Genomic DNA, 20,329 nt, shown 5'->3' with positions numbered 1-20,329 from the left:
AGATATAGACCACATGCCATGACAACATTGTTTACAACAAGAGCCTCATACTGGAGGGATTCAACTCACCTACTGCTTTCTTTTATACAATCTGGAAACTGTCCAGTTGGTTGGCGCTGGCTTCAATCCTGTACACAGAAGAAAGCCTGCCTGTTCCACATTACATCTTTCACTCAAACATTCCCTCCCATGAGCCCAGAAATCTGTGTTACCATATTTATAAATATAACCAAAAGGAAAAAAACACAATGCACACTTTTAGCTTTTGAAACATTCAATTCTCAGACACGTTACAGGACATAGGCTACTTGGTCAAAGTGCAATGAACTAAAACTTGTTTAATCAGGACTGTGCTTTTTCAAGTGAGAACTACAGATCACATTTCAGTGACATGGGGTGACATGACCTGGCAGAACCCATCTGCAGCTTCTCCACTTCCATTTCCTCCTCCTCATTTGGCTGCGGCCGGCCGCCAGAAAACTCACAACACTGCCAGTAATCCTCTGCGATGGCTGACAGCACAGCAGGCACTATATCACATGATGGGATTGACATTTTATAGGTCTACTGTGGACTGCTATCAGCCTGAGAAGGGAGAAGCATGAGCGAGGGACAAAGTATAACTCCGGACTGAAATTCCGTAAAACTCCACAACACCTCGTAGATGTGGTATGGTTGTACCATAATAGGTTTATGTGGTTTAATTTTCAAAAAACACCATATTTTTGTTGTACTGCACATAGCTTGATATGTTTTAGCTACAGAGTGAGACATCTCACTTCTATTCCATCTTTGTTGGGAGTCACACATGCGCAGTACCTAGGTAAGGACTAAAAGCCAGTCAGAAGCAGAGTATGAGGGCGTGCCACGCTAGCAGCTACAGCATTATAACGTGTGTTACAAAGTGACGCAAAATCCACAATTCACTCAGGAGATGGTATGTGCCTGAATGCAGAGGAAGTCTTTTATTCTTGATACAATTAAAATGTGTCTCTTTCTTCTCACATGCCAAGAAAGCAGAACAGAGAAATGTAACACGTATCTGTTACAGTGTTTAAAATGAAATGTTTTAATGTTTTGTAGAGCTGTTTTTCGAATTGCAAGTTTCCAAAGCCTTTTTTCCCTTTTTTGTCTTTCACACAAAACCTAAATGGAAACACAATGTCCCACACTGAATTTGATAAGGGATTCTTGAATGAGTTACTACAAGCACATTTTCACAACAGAAAGTCACAGTTTTTATCAACAAAAGAAAAAGGTACAACACATATCTTAATGTAAACTTTCTGCTGTATCGGTGAAGATAATAAAATCTAAAATGATCAAGTCTCTGGGTGGATTTTACAGTCAGAGATGTTATTTAAACACTGTTGATGGAGTGCTTCTCAGTTTATCACAAACTATGAAGTATTTCGACTGGGGAAACAATGATGGTCAATCTCATTGGTTTGTGTACTGGTAGATATTAAAGGTCATTAGTTAGATGAGAGTGGGCCAGCAATACTATCGGCCAATCAGTGTGTTGGGATATGAATAGTTCTGCTGTTATGTTTATGAACCCTATACAGTCTGTTTTATTTGAGGTAGGTGTTAATATAAGTAAGTCTTTCACCAACATAGTTAGTTTTAAGAGTAGGACTTTTTTATTAGTTTCATTATCTTTGTTGCTCTGTCTCATTCTTTATATCTTATCTGCGATGTTGGTCTGGTGTAGTCTTGTGTTTATATGCCACTGCTGCTCAAATCGCCTACAAATTGTGGTCCACGCAGTTGACTCAGACACCACTGTGTGCTGGGCTCAGTCCATGTGTTAATGCTATACTGTACTATATGAGACAGAGGGAGGGAGAGAGCGAGAGAGAGAGAGAGAGAGAGAGAGAGAGAGAGAGAGAGAGAGTAATATTGCTTCAGCACTGACGTTCTTATGCAACGCCACCCACTGAGGACCCATCAGCACCTCCCACACACACAAATACACAAACACAATTGGCCTACACACAAGGAATAGCCTTAAGCATATTTGTTCTGTGTGGGAGAGGAGTGACGTCATTTAGTCCACCTGTGTTGCGTGTACAAAACAAACAGTACAACATATATACAGTTTAGTCTGATTCAGGGCATGATAATCTCTTGAGTGTGCTAATTAGGACCAGATTTCCATTCAAAATAAAGTGAGTGACTGATTAACACACCTCCGCAGAGAGGGAGGAACAATGTAATTCAATCATCTGTGCATTTGATTTAAACCAATACTAATTATGACATTTTTTTGTGTGTTTTTGTTGCACAGACAAACAAAGAAATAATCTAATCTAATCTTGAAGGTTTTCATATAAATAAATGTCTGTTAAATCAGTATATACCGCCGAATGAGGTAATGCAATGGTGATTGAGCCTTTAGTCCAGTGATGAAAGCCCTCATATTTCCAGTATTACAAACTCGGTGGTGACGTAAGCACCAATAAGCCTTTAACTTTATTGTGTTTTTATCCACAGGGGGTTTTAATTGTTGGCCTATGTAAATGCTGCTGTGCAGTGTTGTATGTGTTTTTTAAATCATCAAATTAATCAAACAAACAAACAAATATTGTAAGACTGTTTGCAGGACTGCGTATTGACTGCGTCAGTTTTAGCAAGGTTAGTCTGGCTCAACGGATGTACATTGCTGGGATAAAGCCTTCCGCTATTTCCGCTGTCTGTTTTGCTAGGGCACCGTCGCTGCATTAGGGCTTAGCGCCGCCCAGGACGGCTGTGATTGCTTTCTCGCAATGAGAGATTATAGCGAGGTGAACCTGGTAAAGTATTTTGGGGTGGAGATGGCGCAGTGGATATGACACATGCCTTAGGTGTGGGGGTTCTGAGTGTGATTCCCACTGTGATACATCAACCAATGTGTCCCTGAGCAAGACACTTAACCCCTAGTTGCTCCAGAGGCGTGCAACCTCTGATATATATATATATATATATAGCAACTGTAAGTCACTTTGGATAAAAGCGTTGGCTAAATGACATGTAATATAATGTCATATTATATGCATCCTGTGTGTTTCCACAACACAGTAAATTGCTACAGTGTTATGGTAATATACTGAAACAGAAAGTCAAATTAATTCCCTGTATTACATGCCAGAGGGGCCAAGGTAAAATCATTGGCTAAATTGATATTTAAAAAAATCTCCAAACATAAAATGCAATGTATGGTGTGCTGCCTTAATATGCTTAAAATGGGAAATGCAGCCAATAATATTTAGGAATCCATAGTAAATTAGCACCATATAATAAAAAGCACATAGCACCTCAGGACAATCTATAATACTGAAGTGAGCACAAACAACTAACACATTCACACATTTCTCCTTTCAAAGCAGTATTAGTATATGGCTGCAGTTGTATTATGCATGAGAATCAACAACTGTTCTGTAATGTAACGTGTAACTAAGTCCTTTTTGTCACAATGCTGCCGTTGCTTTCAGAGTATTATGTTAATCGGATTATAATGATTGGTGAAAGTGGTTATGTGTGTGTGGGAGAAAGACCCTGCAGCACAATGCCATGATTGAGTGCAACACTAATAGATAATAGATATACAGTATCTGGCACCTATGGCAACACACCATGGGTGTTAGCCTGCATCAGAAACATAAACTCATTTAACATAATATAAGCTATGTAACATGTGTTTGATAAAGTGCTAACGGTCATGTTGGTGATGAGGTGAGAAGCGACTGGTTCTTCCAGAACTCTAGCTTTCATGTGTGTTATTGCCGAGAGCATAGGAATTCGCATCACCAGTCACCCACACAGTGTTATTAATTCAGTCATTATTTCGGATGCATCCTCAGCCCAAACTGGATTCCACAGCAAGTTAACAGCCTCCAACTCCTTCTCTCTATTTATTTGTGCCATTCAATATTTTAGCCTGCAACAAATGATGAAACCCTTGTAAATAGCCCAGGGTAATACCTGACAGTTAGTGTTAGTTTCAAAATCTTTCATGTCTCACACAAGAGCACAACAATACACAATGCAATTAATTTGATGCTGTTAGGGAACTGATTAAAGGACTGGGTAAACAAGCAGAAAATACAATACAATACTTATTTTAATTGTTCTGGTTCAATATGTTTACCAATTACAACTTTGTTATCTTTCAGGCCACAAGTTAACTTTAACACCACAGGCATGCAGGCTTGCTTGGTACCTGGAAACAATTATATTTCATCTTGAAAAGTAATCCCAGGACATACAAATAATAATATCTGGCTGATTCACTATATCCAGTGTAAAAACACTATAACAGGATTGAAAATGATATATAGCCTCTTGGAAAGTCACTTTAAAATGATTTTCTGAATCCTGATCCACCAATAACATAAACTTTTCTGGGATGGTCAAAACATCAAAATAGTGTGGGTTGGATAGAGGAATCTCTATCACAACCTCCAAGTCTGGCTTCATTAGATCCTCTCTGTTGTCTGTGCAGTGCTGTTGGTTGACAGGTGTGTGCTACATTCCCCAGATTGTTGCACAAACTGGGACATACGTCTCTTAGGACATTGGTAGAGGCTGAGCAGATACAATCTTTTAGTTTTTGTTTTGACAAGAAATAAAGCAGATATGTTTTTTTTCACCTCACATGCAGATCTGCAGTCTGTTAATTCCATCATTGCAAAGAGCCTTAAATGATGAGCAAAATCAAGGGACATTAATGTATCAGTAAGAAACACTGAAGCCCTAATCAGCTGAGGTTGAGGGTAATGTGCTAAGCAGTGCAAACATCTGAGCCTTGGAAGGTAACACTCTCAGGGGAAAATGTAAATTAGGTTGACACAGAGGTTAAACCATAATGGAACATGTGTTTACACTCAACAATGCAAATAACTAGCATAACTGGTAATGCATGCAAATAGGAACAGTTTAATTTGCATAGGTGCACACCCACCGAACAAGCTATGTCAGCACAATCAACAGAGCTGATAATAGCTGGAGGATTCAGACTATGTAACTTCTGAAAGAAGAAATAACATATTTTTTCTTAGAAATGAATTGTTGAATTCTGTTCAGTATACTAAAAGGTTTTGCTGCTACCTCTGCCTTACTTGGTCTGGTACGACCAGTATCTTATGGTGGCTAATGTTAGCGAATGCTAGAAAACTTTAGATAGAGAAAGTGAAAGGGGAGGAAAGTATGTGTTCAGGCCTGCACGTGAGTGTCCCAGACAGACTTATTTTAGTCGGGATGGTTAAAATTGCAGAGTCCTCAGTAAGTCAGGGCTGCTCAAGCTGTGGAGACCTTTCCTGGTGATGTCCAAACCAGTTCACTTGGACAAGAGAGGCCGGATAATCTCAACTCTCGACTGCATTGTAAAGAACTTAAAGAGAAGCCATTACATTCTTGAGTTATTACTTGCAGTCACTTGTGCAATTTGTCACTCTCATTATCATAAAATGAGTTTAGAGGACAGCAGTGTATTTCTTACTTAATTCTACTTCTACTTAATTCTACAGCTTTAAACACACACACACTCTCTATTTCTCAAGGGCACAAAACTGCCATGGTATAGTGTTCATTCACGTTTACTGCCCTGCACCAGTGCCAGCAAATGCCACAGAGATGGCTTTATCTCAGCATGTTTTGACTTCCTTTCCCACTGATCCATATGAGAGTGAGCTGTGCTTGCCAACAATCCCATCCTTACACACTTAGACAGACAGGGGAAAAAAAGAGCTTCCTTTGAGAGCTTGAGAATACATTAACTGTGTTGACAAAATATTTTAGTCCTGTGCAGACAGCTACGGAAAGCAAAGGAACAAAGTGTACTCAAGTCTCATGACTTAGGACTAGTTCACACGTACACAGGTAATTTTATAAACAGGGTTTTTCCCTAATACGTTCACACAAGCACTGTTTGAAAAACAAAAACACGCAAAAACACATTGAAGAGCATGCCAAGCCAACAGGCGGCGATATAACCCTAACCCTAAAGCAATGTTGGCCAATCACGCTAAGAAAAAGATGTTGGCCAAGCCTGAAAAAAAGCTATAACCATAAGGCTACCTGGCTGCAATGGCGCATTGATTGCTCCGTAGTGCATCTGGACGTCTCTGTTCTTCAATATAGTGGAAGAGTAGCTGTACATGTATGTGTGTATCAGTTACCTAAAACGCAGTTTGCATGGAGATGAAAGGCCAAAACACATAGAAAAAGCTACGTTGCGGACTAGGCCTCAAGTCAGAAGCTGCATGGCCAGTCGTCATCAGGGCCAAATATTATTCATGAAAGTGTTCAAAGCACTTTGAGGTAAATCCAGACTGACACTAAGTAGATAAAAAAGGTGTTTTTTCTCAGCAACAGAGGGGACTTTGTGGGGACGTGTAGGAGATAAAGATAGAGATAATATGAATGAAGTGGTCATGGAGAGAACATTTTATATTAATATGTTCTTGGGAAGGACTTACTTTCAGTTTTGTTGTATTCCTCTCAACTCAAGAGCATGTGCAGAATCATTTTGTTTTCTGTTTGTGTACATGGATATATGTATTTTATATACATTTTTGAGTGCATGATTTTCATCTCCATTGTTTCCCATTCCTTCCAATTACAGAGGCAAGTTGGGTGGTACAGCGTCATCTTTGTGGACTCCTAGATGGTTTTAATGTCAAAAATATGTTCATTCGTATCCAGAAATAGCAGTGTGATCCCCAAACAATAGCCATATTCAAATAATACATGTTTTAAATGGTGGGCACTGTCTAGGCCACAATTGCAACAACAAAAAAATCATATTTCTGAATGTAACACACAGCATGTTGTTGTGACTTGCTATAACAGAACAGACAACCTGATCAAATCATGAAGCAGTAAAGAGATGTGATCGGGACTAAATCCAAACACATCAGATGTGAGATCAATCTTTATTTCCAACTGATAAGGCAGAACACGTGGAGCTAGAAATACCATAAACATTGCATGCTAACCAGGATTATGCAGAGCTACTTTGTAACATTGCTGGTGAGATCTCTGTCCCCACCCTTTAGTTGCAAAGTATGGTGGGGACCCAGTGGCACGTTTGGGAGTGCCGTGATAGACTGCACTGGAAACCAACGTCACCCTGAAGAAGTGTGGTGAGGGAGGGGACTGCTGGGGATATCTACAGTGAGCAAAAGCAAACTGGATAACTTCCACTGTGTGTGTGTGTGTGTGTGTGTGTGTGTGTGTGTGTGTGTGTGTGTGTGTGTGTGTGTGTGTGTGTGTGTGTGTGTGTGTGTGTGTCAGTGTACACAGGAACGCAGTATGTATGAGAAGATAGACCAGACATAAAATGCAACATGTATCTACCAGATACCATGAAAAATGACTCATAAGATTCCTGAAAACACATGTAATCTTGGTTTACTAGATACATTACCTTTGCGAAACTTAAGTTCTAGCTCTGTTTGAATAAGCACAAGACAGTTTGCAGCTGTAGGGTGTATTAGTACAGAATTTACAGTATTTGAGTGAATGTAAACTGTTTCTTGTCTGCCTACCAGCAACAGCTCGTGTGTTCCACATTGGGTGTGTGAGCAACTGTTTAAAGCAACTGTGTCAGTACCCTTGATACTCACTTAAGCTTCAACTGTAAGACCAGTCAACGCATGTTATCTTTCTCATTAATGTGTTCTGCTAGTAGGCAAGACGTGAATGAAGTCTAATTTCTCTGTTGCGCCCCTCTAAAACAGAAAGTTTTCAATGACAACAAAAACAAAACAGTTAGATTCTTCTATGCTGTGGTTTAACTTCTTTACTGTCCCCTGTGAAATACAGATAAGCTGTGGTGAAGTCATGTTCAGAGGAAAGCACAATTCTATCAAGCTTATCATTGCTCAATCAGCTCCAACACGCTTCCAGAAATAGAAGGGGCGAAGGGGTTGGGCTATAAGGCGAGGGACTGAAAAGCCATTAACTGTTGGAGGAGGGTGACATTACCATGAGGCCTTGTCGGCTGGCTGGGACCACAAGCTGAGCTGAGCTCCACCTGTTTTTATGACAGGCGGAGGGGGGGGACTTGGGGGCTAAGGGGTGCGCTTGGCACCAGATTAGCATCAATAGTGGCACTGGCAATGATTCACTCTCACTCTCTCTCCCAGTCACATTGCTCCATGCCTTTCCCATTCCCTTTTCTTTTCATCAAGCTTCTGTCTCTTTTTATTTCTCTGTGCTATTCTGATCCCACTCTCAGCCTCGTCGTACTTGGATTTTCTTCAAACTGGTATTCTTAGTATCATACTTTTATGGCATTCACATCCTCCATATCACACTTCCTCACTCTCTCTTTTGTCTATACCTGACCTTCTTCCTCCCTGCACTGTCCTTCAGTCACACCTGGGGATGTATATAGGGTTGGAAAGTGAAAGATTGTATCAGATATACAATACACATTTATTCTAATACTTATTTGCTTCTTAAAAATCATAGTATGCCAACCTTTGTGCATGTTAAAAGGATGTACTCTGAGTGAAAGATCATGTGCTTGTTTCATTAACGGACACCTTATAGTGATCAAATATAATCAGGTTACTTTATTATGATGATATACTCACAACTCTGAAAAGATGATCAGTCATCCAAACAGACTACAGTATATTCCAGACATAACCTCCCCAACCAGAAATAGTTTTACTGTAATTTTAGGTTGATATAAATCTTAGTAACATAATCTAAAAATAGTGATGCTCCTTTTCATTTACACCTAGAGGTGCATCACTGGTCTCAACCTTTATATGTGGGCTAGGTACCGAATTTTATACTTTTTAGGCACCGACCAAATTGCCTTCTAAGTATCAAGTATTGAAAAATGGCTCATCATTCAATACCAAAATTCAATACCTAAGGGGCAAATCTTGTCAGCGTCAGGGAGCCAATAAGCACGCAGCATACTTCTACCAAGATCTAATGATGTTTGTGATTGGCTGTCTAACGTTACATGTCGTAGAGACACGCAGGAAAAACATGATGTTACGCAGAGATGGGCTAACGTAGTAAAATAAATAAAAAAGATTGTTGCTGTAATGTGTAATGTTGTAATTTATTTTTGTTAAAATGGATTTTATAAAATTGGTATCCAAAAAAAGTATAATTCAGGAACCGGTATCGAAGTCAATTGCTATCGGTAATGGTATCAAAACTTTTTGAACGACACCCAGCCCTAGCTGATTCTCGCCCTGTTTAGAATAACATAAACTGGGAGAGCTATTGTCAAGTTAGCTTGGTCACAGTCCTGAGTTGCGATGTACAAAGAAAAACATGAACAAAAATAATAAGCAGACAGATCAGGGGTGTGCAAAAAGTAATAATCCATCAATGGTATTTTTAGAACGAACGGTTCCACACCCGGGTGAACACTAACACAGTGTCCCAGACAACACACTCCCACCCAACTCTGTAACACTCACAGTATCAGCAACTGAGTTAACCCCACACACAGGCTGAACTTTACACAGCATATCAAGCCCCAATTGTATCAGGGGACACGCAGGCGATGATGAGCCGGCCCCAGGGGGACCATGGTATATGCCAGCAGGGTCAGGGTGGTTTGAGTCAGCCTGCACTGATACAGTCCAGCAACCTGTCATTACAAGCAACAGCATTAACACCACAAAGGTACTGTATTAACTTCCACAGTACAAGCCCAGGCACTGGTCATCAGGAAAATCAATTCTTACTCTGATGCGGCAGAGTGAGTTTTTTGCTGAAATTGTACGTTCATTATTTAAAATAAGCTATGATTTACCTTCAGCATTAAGCATTTGACTTGGATCCTCAACCCCTAAACAATGTAAGCAGCTACAAATCCAAAGTTTAAGTGTTACTTTATAAGTTCGCATGTCAGAAAACCACATATGTATAAGCAATTTTGGAAAGGCTGATAAAGTGTATCTGAAATAACAAGCACAATAAATGATTCAGTAGATAGCCTATTGAGTTTGAACCAGGTCAGGCCTGATTTCAGGCCAGACATTGCCTGACCTTTCCTGCCCCATTATATTACAATACTCTTTGGATGTACATGCTTGGATCTCATTGCATAAAAAGTATTGCCAGTTATCCATTAACAGGCCACATCATTGAGGACACTGGGTGAAATGTAACTGACCAGCTTAGCATTCAGCTACAAACTTGTGAACCATTTCTAGTCCTGTTTTCCAGCATTGCATGATGTATTTTATTATTGAAAGTTAATAAGTGACTCTGCTGACTCACTGGAGGGTGATAGTGCAGATGAATAGCACCCTGCAGCTGGCAGGGAATCAGTAGCTTGCATAAAAGCACTTTTTTTCCACCGCAGAGGACATCTGCCTAACCTGTCACCCACACAGTCTGATAATGCAGAGTTACTGAAAACCATTTCATTTCCCTACCATGCCACACTTAACATGACCCCATCATATAAGTGTCAGATCTGTATTCTTCTACCTACATGTTTTCGCCTGCCAGCTGTTTGGTTTATGCCTCCGAAATCAGTTGCATGGTTTCGCAGTCTGTTAGCTACAACAGCCTTGTCATACATGAGGCCTTGCTTTAGTTCAGGAGGTTATCACACTCCATATACAGTATCCATGTGTGGATACACAAGGGCAACTGTCAACACAGCCTGCATGGTGTGAACAAATGTTGCTGAGGGCTTATGGTGAGGCTTCTGTACTAATATATCAATGTTACAGGCAAAGGATATGAAATGTGTTGCCATATGCAATATATCGTCTAATGTAGCATAATTCTTTTTTTGACATAACTTATTGTGAGTGAACTGTCAAAACGGTTTGCTGAGGACATACTAATAGTGTACCAAACAGGTGAACTTCAATGGATGTGAGCGTCTTTAAGAAAAACCTGATTCTTCTGACCTCAGGACAGAATACTGGATCTGTCCCGACATGTTAGAAAATCCTAAAAGAACCTCCTTTCAAACCTCTATCAACCACCTCAACCACAAAAGCCAATGACAAACTGAACCAGTGGAATTATTTTCAAGCTTTTTAATACAAACTTAATAAACTCAGTCCCTCTTAACATGTAAGACACTGACTCCAAATACTTTGTTATACCGTTTGTTTTATCAAGTATTGCACAATGTAGGTACAAAATTAATATACGATTACATTTTGTCCATAATATAGCAAAAATCTTTAAACTCTTAACAGAAAATACAACTCTTATGTTTTTCAAAAAAGCAAATATTCATAAATCCCACCACTACGGAATATTCTGTACACAATCTTTAGAATAGTCAATGTTTTTTTAAGATGGATTCATTTTTATAATTTCAATAAAAAAAGAAAACAAAGTTGCTGCAGCCATCACAGATCACTGGAGTAGTAAAAAGATATAAATGCAATACCATGTAGTAGAAACAATAGATACTCTGATATTTTACAAACTCTGTTCCAAATTAAATTATACAATTAGAAAAAAGACCAGGAAATCCCACTTATTTATGCCAATTCCTTGAAAAAATTGGCGTTGTCCGGTTATGTTTAAATACTGAAAGAGGCCATGACTTGTGGTGGGTTTTTTTTTTGTCTTTTTTTTATATCTTAAAACAGTCACATAAAAAAAATATTTTGTGCTTGGTTGGCAAAAGAAATAACGATGCATGTTGAAGTTTAGGTAACCAAGCTTGGACATCTTGTACTAAAGGTATAACGCAATGGGGCAAAGGAATTAACCCTCGGGCTCATGCTCTTAGACTCGTAACATAGATCTTACAGCTGACATGTCACTTTTTCCTTTTATCCATGACATTCTTTTCTTGTTTACGTTTTTTTTGTTTTGTTTTTTTTTTTCCCCAAAATGTGCATTTGTGTTTGCTTCCCCCCCATCACATTATCTCTGGTCGTTTCTGTGTGAAGTAGTAGCTTAAGTAGTACCTTTATGTGTACTAGTTGGCCATAACTGGCTGGAATTGCTGGTTAGAATACTGCATGTTGTTCAAGCTGAAATTCAAGCCATCCATAAGGGACTTGTCGTTAAGGCCACCATAGGCCGCAAACATGTCGAAGGCATTGCTGTACTGCAGCGGGCTGAGGCTGATCGAGCTGTCCCCAGGGAAGAGAGCACTCTGGCTGCCCTGGCCCTGAAGGCTGGGGAACACAAACTCCTTGGCATTGGGGGACAGGGCTGAGGGCTTCTGGTGCTGCTGCTGTACTCCAAGCCCCAACCCGTACAGAGAGTGCATGGAGGTGGAGATGGCTTTCTGTTTCAGGAGACTGTTCACATTCAGGCCCAGGTTGGTGGGAGAGGTACGTGCCGCCTTGTTCCCAGCAGTACTTCCGCCATTGTTGTTGCGTCCACTGCTCTTCATTTTAGTGGAGCCAAACTTGGTGGCGGCGAAGGTGGCTGTTGTGAAGGTTAAAGGCTGCGTGGAGCGGGGCATAAAGGTGGGGCTGACTGCTGCCGAGTGGCCGAAAGGAGGAGAGGGTGAGGTGGAGCCCGGAGAGGCACCGTTCACAGGCTCACTGATGGGCATGAAGACCTGTGCATCAGGATTGAAACTGTTCTTGATCTCCTTGTCCAGATCAAGCCCTCCACTACTAGCTCCACTTTCATTGCTGTCATCGACATACAATACTTTGACGGGCCCTTTCTCCCCGATCTGATAGGACACCTCAAAGGGGTCAATCCACACGCTGAGGTCCTGGGGAAGGTTGTTGCGGACATCCTCAATGTCCAGCCCACTCTCTTTGGCTGCCTTCTCCACCACGGGGTCCACCTTCTCCCCCACGTGGATACATCTGAATCCTGAGCCCTTGTATGGCTTGTCCGGGTACCAGTGTCCCTCATATTTCTGCTTCAGCTGCCTCTCCAGCTCCTCGCCGAAAATGTTAACCCGCCGCCTTGGCAGCTTGTTATACAGGTACGAGATGATGAAGTTGAGAGCTACTTGGATTTCAAGCTGCATAGCTAACTGCCGATGTTTACCAGGTGCGTGAAGACTAGATGTGTCCGACCTTGAATGTGTCCACTGGGTCTGCTTTGTTTATCCGTGGTTGGTAACACAGATGCTCTCCAGGCAGGATGGCGAAAGCAACCAGTAACTGGATAAAAAGTGCTGGTTTTGTAGAAGTGATGTCTTTCCACAGGCTGTGATAATTTTATCCTGCAACAATTGGTAGAGAAGAAAACACTAATTAATCATTCATTTCAAAACATTTTTACATACATTCACCAGTAAATACCTTTAAGATCATCATGTTACATATATACAAGACAGATCAGTTCAGCCTCTTTTGGCTACTTGAGACCACGACTGCAGACTTCATAAGGGGAGTGCAAGTAAGGGTCAATTAATTATTGACCTCTGTCTAAAGTACTAGTGCATGTTGCTGTTTTGACTGCTGGGAGCTCAAATATCACAAGTCGAATGTCACTCATCAGTCAACCAAAGCAGAATTTTACAACAATACTCAGATAGGAGAAAATGTGCAGCTACTGCAGAAATATTAACAGAGCAAAATACAGCGTGGGCTCAAGCTGCATTTTACATAGCACACATGGTGTTTATGTAAATGTCAAAAATTGGGTATTGGGAATACTAATTCTCGGAATCCTGTTACATAATATGATACTGGATAGCCTCCATGCAGCAGGCGGCAGGAAAACTAATGCGGGGTTGTTGCTTTTAATCAAAGAAAACGGTCAACTTAACTCAGGAAATCCCTCCTGGAGGACAAGTTAGCAACGAAATGATTTAGGTGCATCTCAAAGCCTACATTCATGTCACTGGGGCTGGTTTAATGTGCGTAGTTGGAGAGCTTCCTACATTAAAAACAATGTCGAAATAAGACTTAACGCACTATGGCTACACCCATATGTTTGGCAATTTTACACAGAAGACGAAATTGCGTACTTGAATGTTACAACATGTAACAAGTTGGATACAATGTAAATGTCACAAACCAAATAGGATGTGCTGCAATAATCCTCGCAAATGAGATGAGATAAATTGAGGGATAGAGTTAATGGGTCGAGCCTCCTTAAATACCTAAAATGTGATTAATGTATTTATCCAATTTAGGAAATAAAATGTGCACAGGGAGAACTGCAACATGTATCGCCTCCCTCATGAAACTGCCCTCGAATACAGTAGCCAGGAGATTCCTCACGGTTGCGAAATGGCTACACGTCTCTTGATTCATCGTATCGCGTTAGTTAAGTTAATAGAAATTTTGTTGCAATTTCACAGAATTGGCAACACTATAATGTTAGCCATTACAGCCTGTACTGACAATAACGGCAAGGAATAGATACAATAAAGTAGATATGGTAGACTAGTCTAAATTCACGAGCATATCAGACGCATTTCGAGTCTCTGAGGTGATATTGTTGTCATTTGTTTTACCCGAGATGACAAAAAAGGACATACTATCACACTTGTATCACACGCGCTGGCGCTCGCGCACACACACACACACACACACACACACACACACACACACACACACACACACACACACACACACACACACACACACACACACACACACACACACACACACACACACACACACACACACACACACACACACCTCCCTCCCTAACTTCGTGGACTGACGCAGCAAATCACCTCAATAAGTATGGATAGAGCTACAGTACGTCAGCAAGCAAGATGAAGACAATAATATCAAATAGGCTAGCATACATCACAAGTAACAGCAACAAATCAGCTGAAAATACTTACTTTTTTGAAAAAAAAAAAAAAAAAGTCTCAGTAGTTCTAAAGTACCGTAAGTTAGTGCAAATAGAAAAAAGTATAAATACTTTCTTCACATAGAATATATTATCAACGTTACAAAAAAGTATTCCAGTACATGTACATTTCGGAGGATTGACGTTTGCTTCAGTTTCTCTTTTTAAGGTTATTTAGAATTTGTTTTTTTTCCTCTTTCAGCAGGCTTGCAGAGTAGCTCCCGCCTCTCCGGGAGTTTTGCTACTTCGTCCACCCTCCTGATACAGCGTTGCCTGTATTTATAGCTTTCCTCCGCCATGGGCACGAGGTAGGCGGTGATGCGGTTTCAGAGGTCAAAACAATACGACGGGCTGCGATTGGTCCAAAGTACGAGTCCCGCCCTCACAGTGGTGCCTGAGTCGTGCGCTGATTGGCTTATCTGGAATGTCAATCTGTGACATATGATTCTGTGAAATGGGAGAGACGCCTGTGATGAGCGCTTGCGTCAGAGATAACCTAGGTCTGTGCTGACAGCTAAAGCTAAAAAAAAGTAATTATTGTAAAGACAGAAACGGTATTATATAAAAAAGCTATCCTCCCCGTCTTTGAGTTGTCTTAAAACAGATAGGCGTACGTTTATCAATGTGAAAATGTCGTGCTATGCTTTCCAGACTAAATCATCTCTATTTTCGAGGAAGCTGCACTAACCATCTCTATCATACAAAATTAGGGACGCTGTGCTATTAATTGATATATTTCAGCACTGTACACATCACTCGCTGCTTTTATACCACGTGCAGAGTAGAGCACTTAAGGAGCAGCTTACGCGACTATAATCTAATTCATATCAAAAATGCCCTTTTTTGTCATAGAATATTTAAATAGGACATTATTTTTCGTAACATGCCACTAAAAACTGCAGGAGTTATGATGAATGTAGCCTATACTGCTTGAGAGGAGATTCCCTATAGCGGAACAATACAGCTGGCAGCAGTGTGGGTGGTGCTGAATGCTATCTAGAAAACACATACGCTGATTGGTCTAAAACGGGGCAGGAGCCCTATGGTGAATGGTGTGCTCGTATCTAAGGTGCTGATGTAGGCTGCGCACGTCATCGCTCGGCTGAACGCACGTTGTTGCCAAATTTAAAGTGCACCAACACACATAGTTGTATGTTCAGGACATGAAGTCACTGCTCTACAATGTCAGTGTAACGTTACTGTATGTATTGAAAAGGGAAAAGGTCATAGGATATATATTATTTGAATAAAACCTGAATACTGAACTAAATATTTAATAATACTACAATAAAACAAAACATTTTCTTCTTCTGTGACATTTATGTAATTATTGTAATTGTAACACAAATCCCGCAGAGGATAAACGTGAGAACTATCCTAATTATAATATTTGTTAACAAAGGTTTTCTAAGGCTGACATCATTTAGGCCTATATCTGCTGATATATATACATATTAACGTGTTGTCTTTAAACCTTTTGTGTTCTTTTCTATTCATATCTATTGATAACATGAGAGTCTTTTGTCATCACAGCAGACTGTAATAGAAAAGCAAAGCTGTTATATAGGCCTACTGACAGAGTGGACTTTTAGACATTCCTCAAGCACTTTGGTTTGCCAAGTGGAGTCATGTGCTCGTTGTGAGCTGTATATGTGTGCGAAAGGGCTCCCATGAAAAGTGCTGTCTGGTGATCAAATGCATGAGACAGACGATAGATCAGGCAGAGGCAGAGGAGAGATTATATGGTTTGACATTGCCCCGTGGATTCCGATTCACAATGTAGTTTAGAGTAGAAGTGGATGGGAGAGTGTGTTGGCTGCCAACAACATTATGACTTCCACAGTCGTGGCAAGGTCTTCTGCGTTATTTACTGTAAACAGCTCAGCGCAATCTAATTTCTCATGTCCTCTTGTTTAGACATTCTCTAGTAGCTGCTTTTATGATGTCGTTTACATACAATGCATGGCTCTTGTGCTTTTTTCAGTAGTGTGTAAGTTGTGTGTGCGTGCTTGCTTGTGGTGTGTGCAACAAACAGCTGTCACCTGACAGAGCAAGGTCAGCTGCCATAATGAGGCATGTTAAGACTGCTATATTGTCTTAGGGTGTAATCCTCTAATGTATCCTCCACCCAGTGCTGCTTCTGTCACTTGTGCTTATGAAGGACTGTAACACCCTAAGATCTCTAATCCCCCAATCGGTCTTCAGTCAGAGTCTTTGCTTTGATGCCAGGAATGTGAATGTGGTTAGAGAGGCAGAAATGAACTAAAATGAGTAATTTACTAAATGTTGTTGTTCACTTTCAGTGTTTTCATGAAAATCCGACTCGTTAGGGCTTAGCTGAGTTGTTTTAGTCTTCACTGAGGGAATACAACACTGACCGTACAGGCTTTCTCTGACAGAAAACGGAAAAGAAGGTGTGGGATATCTTGATATTTACCAAACCATTTACATTTATTATCCCAGTGAATTGAAAATCACCATAAAAAAACATGGTATTGCTTAAGGAATGACCTCAACCTAACATCCCAGAGGATGAGCAGAGGCTGCTTCGCTGCTAGCCTATGACATAAACATATGAAACACCTGTGATAGGACCATAAACACAATTATGCTCAGCAGCAGACTTGTGACGTCGCATAATAGACCTCTTCCACTTGTCTCTGAACCAGTGGCAGGAGGGGGGGATCATTGCAATAACAAGAGAGGAGGAACAGAAATCACATAAGTGTTTAAGGCTTGTGATTGCAGAATGACTTGCTGCAAAATGTTTATGTTCAATGTTGTGCAGCAATGACACATAAACAAAAGAGTGGCAACTGACACACAAGTAGAAGATGTTTTTCACACACTACCGCTTCCATGTCTGCCTCCTCTCCTTTTATCCCTTTTTTCGCCCCCTTCCTCTTTCCAGCTCAGATGGAGAGCCTTTGACGTCACTGGTTGTTGTTACTTAACACAACTCTGCAAAGCGCCCTGGGCTCCTCGTAATAGACAGATGCTTTGCTTTCCCTTTGAAGAGTAAATGGGGTAGCTAGTGAGACATGCAGTGAAGAAGACAGAGAGAAAGGGAGAGGAAAACCATGGGTGCAACACTGGCTATGTGATATTTTTTCTTTGTACTGCCAAAAAAGGGTGATCATTTGATCATTGATCAAAGTCCCCACTGACAAATATAGTACATCTTTTTTCAATAGAACCCTCAATAGAAATTGCATTACTACAATAGGACCAACTACATTCATTTATTTTTCTACAGAGGCGTGATGGTCTTAAAGGCCTTCTCTTAGTTGATATCCTTGACAAAGATAACACATTTTCCCTCTGAACTGGCAACAGGATGAAAAGGCTAATTATCTTAGTAGGGATATAGATATAAATTAGGTGTAAAAACAAATCGAATCAAATTAATCGAATGGGTAGACTGCAGTTAGTTATCTCTGACTTGGTCATGGTTGCATGACAACACAACACAATACATAGAATCCATCAGCATCACTTAGCATTAGCAGTTAAAACAGCACTGAAGCCTAAACAGCAGAAGACAGTGTGCCTCTGTGTCCTATAGTTTGAATATTGAATCTAAACAACAACTAATCTTTTCTGTAACTTTCTAATGAGTCAGTGCCTCCTTTATTATGTCACTGATAGATGCCATGACCAGCCTGGTATGAAACCTTAGCTACATTTCATGAGTGTCTGAATTTTTACACAAACATTTTATGGTGTTATAAGACAAGTTGTAGTTTTTCTTTGCTCTGGAACACTCTGTCTAGCCTGGCTCCTCCCTCCTATGTACTTCCGCTCAATTTAAATTTTTCTACAGTAGGCTACTCCGTCTGGGTTTGCAGTCTATACTTGGGGTTTCTCTGGCCAAATCTTTACCGGTCTAATCAGCGAACAGAGGGAGTGGCTGAGAACGATGACGTTGAGGTCGTGCGCTAGTTTGAGTTGTAGTTCTTCCGTAATGGCAGCGGAGAAAGATGCAAGCGAAGCCATTTGGTCCGATGTGGCAACGCTGCCAACTATCCAGAAGTTAAAGCCCGAGCAAGAACAATCTTTGCTGAGTTTTGTTGGTGGCCCCCACGGGGTTCGGGAAAAGTTAGATTTCGGACAGATATTTAGAAATGATGTTCGGGTTCGGGTCGGGCTCGGTCACATCAGCGCAATAAGGCATTGAACATTTTAAATTTAAAAAAGCTTATTATGTAGGTGCGCGCCTGTGTTAATGTGCGCTTGTTGCCCCGTGTGCGCTGATACGCTCATCTGTTGACATTTCCGAATGCCTTCCTACAAACGTACATGTGTCATTAGTATGAGAAAAAAAAAGATATATTAACTGTGTCGGGCTTGTGTCAGGCTCGGACATAAATATCTTAATGCCTGTCGGGCTCGGGCCGGGCTCGGTTACTGCTCTGTCGGAAGCGGCCCGATCTGCACTCTAGTGCTGAAGGAGTTAGCTAAGGTGAACGCTAGCGATGCTAAGCCGACGTCACGACCAAACGTTAGCGATTGGTTATGGCAGAGCCAGAGTGGCTCTGGGCAGATCCAATAGTTTTGAACTTCAACAGAGTACCCGCCTTCAAGGAAGTTAACACTTGTCAATGGAGAGTAGCCAGACTCTCTGTACAAATGAAATGTACGAGAGTCTGGTAGGACCAGGCTACAGTTTGTCAGCTGTGGCTGCCCATTATGCATCAGTGACCTGCAGCGAGTCACACAGCATGCATACACACAGAGGATTTACATGACACAGTGTATGTAAATACAGAGGTTATGTTATCAGTTGTCACAACAGCAGCATAAGTACTTTTTCTCCTGCACAGTCGCCTTCATAACCCACTGAGGCTGTTACATCATTCATCCGGTGGCAGCCCACTAAGGCAACATCAATAGATCAATTCACCATCTACAGAGAGAAAGAGAAAGAGTATCCTAATATATAGCTAATAGCTATGTGAAATGAATGTTTCCTAATTATTCGATAAGACATGCAAATGAGTGATGCTGTCTCTGGAAAGGAAAACCTTGTAACTCTTGATTGAAAACTGAATGTAGGCCTTGTTTTAATTACCGGTTATCTGCTGTATGTTGTGTTCAGCTGCTTCTGTACATTCTTCCCCATCTTTCTCCTCTTTTCACTCACTTTTACCTTGTAGCCCTGCTTGGCAAAAACAACGGCAGTATGCTGCAGCTTTCACCTCCAGGCAGAGAAAACACAACTGAGTGGTTCATATCCCTCAGTACTGTATGGTCTCGAGTTGTCACATGAGTTCCTTTTAAAGCTAATTCTCTTCATCCTACATTTCTCCCGATTTTGTCGCTCTCCAATTACTCCTCATCCCATCCACCACGCTGTGACCCCTTGCTTTAAAAGGCACAAAGAGAGACAAAGGTAGTCAATAGAATAGCTCTGTATATGTCAGTATTTACTGAGTGCAAGTGCGCACACACACACACACACACACACACACACACACACACACACACACACACACACACACACACACCTTCCCATCCTCCTAGGTCTTTTTTCACATAAACCGTCTGAGATGATAGAGTGACACCTCCTGTGCCTCAAGGACATGGAGAATCAATTTGGTAA

The 20,329-nt window shown here is 40.9% G+C and overlaps 1 protein-coding gene across 1 annotated transcript; it reads right to left on the bottom strand.

Annotated features, from left to right (window-relative positions):
• Positions 1-11,003: 11,003 nt before the first annotated feature.
• Positions 11,004-15,003, bottom strand: LOC144530079 (protein Tob1-like). The gene is made up of 2 exons (XM_078269488.1): positions 14,720-15,003; positions 11,004-13,138 (listed from the first exon to the last, which is right to left on the bottom strand). The coding sequence occupies exon 2, from the start codon at positions 12,938-12,940 to the stop codon at positions 11,921-11,923; it is 1,020 nt and encodes a 339-aa protein (XP_078125614.1). The 5' UTR covers positions 12,941-13,138; positions 14,720-15,003; the 3' UTR covers positions 11,004-11,920.
• Between the last annotated feature and the right edge of the window lie 5,326 nt (positions 15,004-20,329).

The sequence above is a fragment of the Sander vitreus genome, chromosome 15, assembly GCF_031162955.1.
Source record: "Sander vitreus isolate 19-12246 chromosome 15, sanVit1, whole genome shotgun sequence".
Lineage (NCBI taxonomy): Eukaryota > Metazoa > Chordata > Actinopteri > Perciformes > Percidae > Sander > Sander vitreus.
Note: the sequence above shows the minus strand (reverse complement) of the source record. Positions and strands in the feature narration are given on the sequence as shown.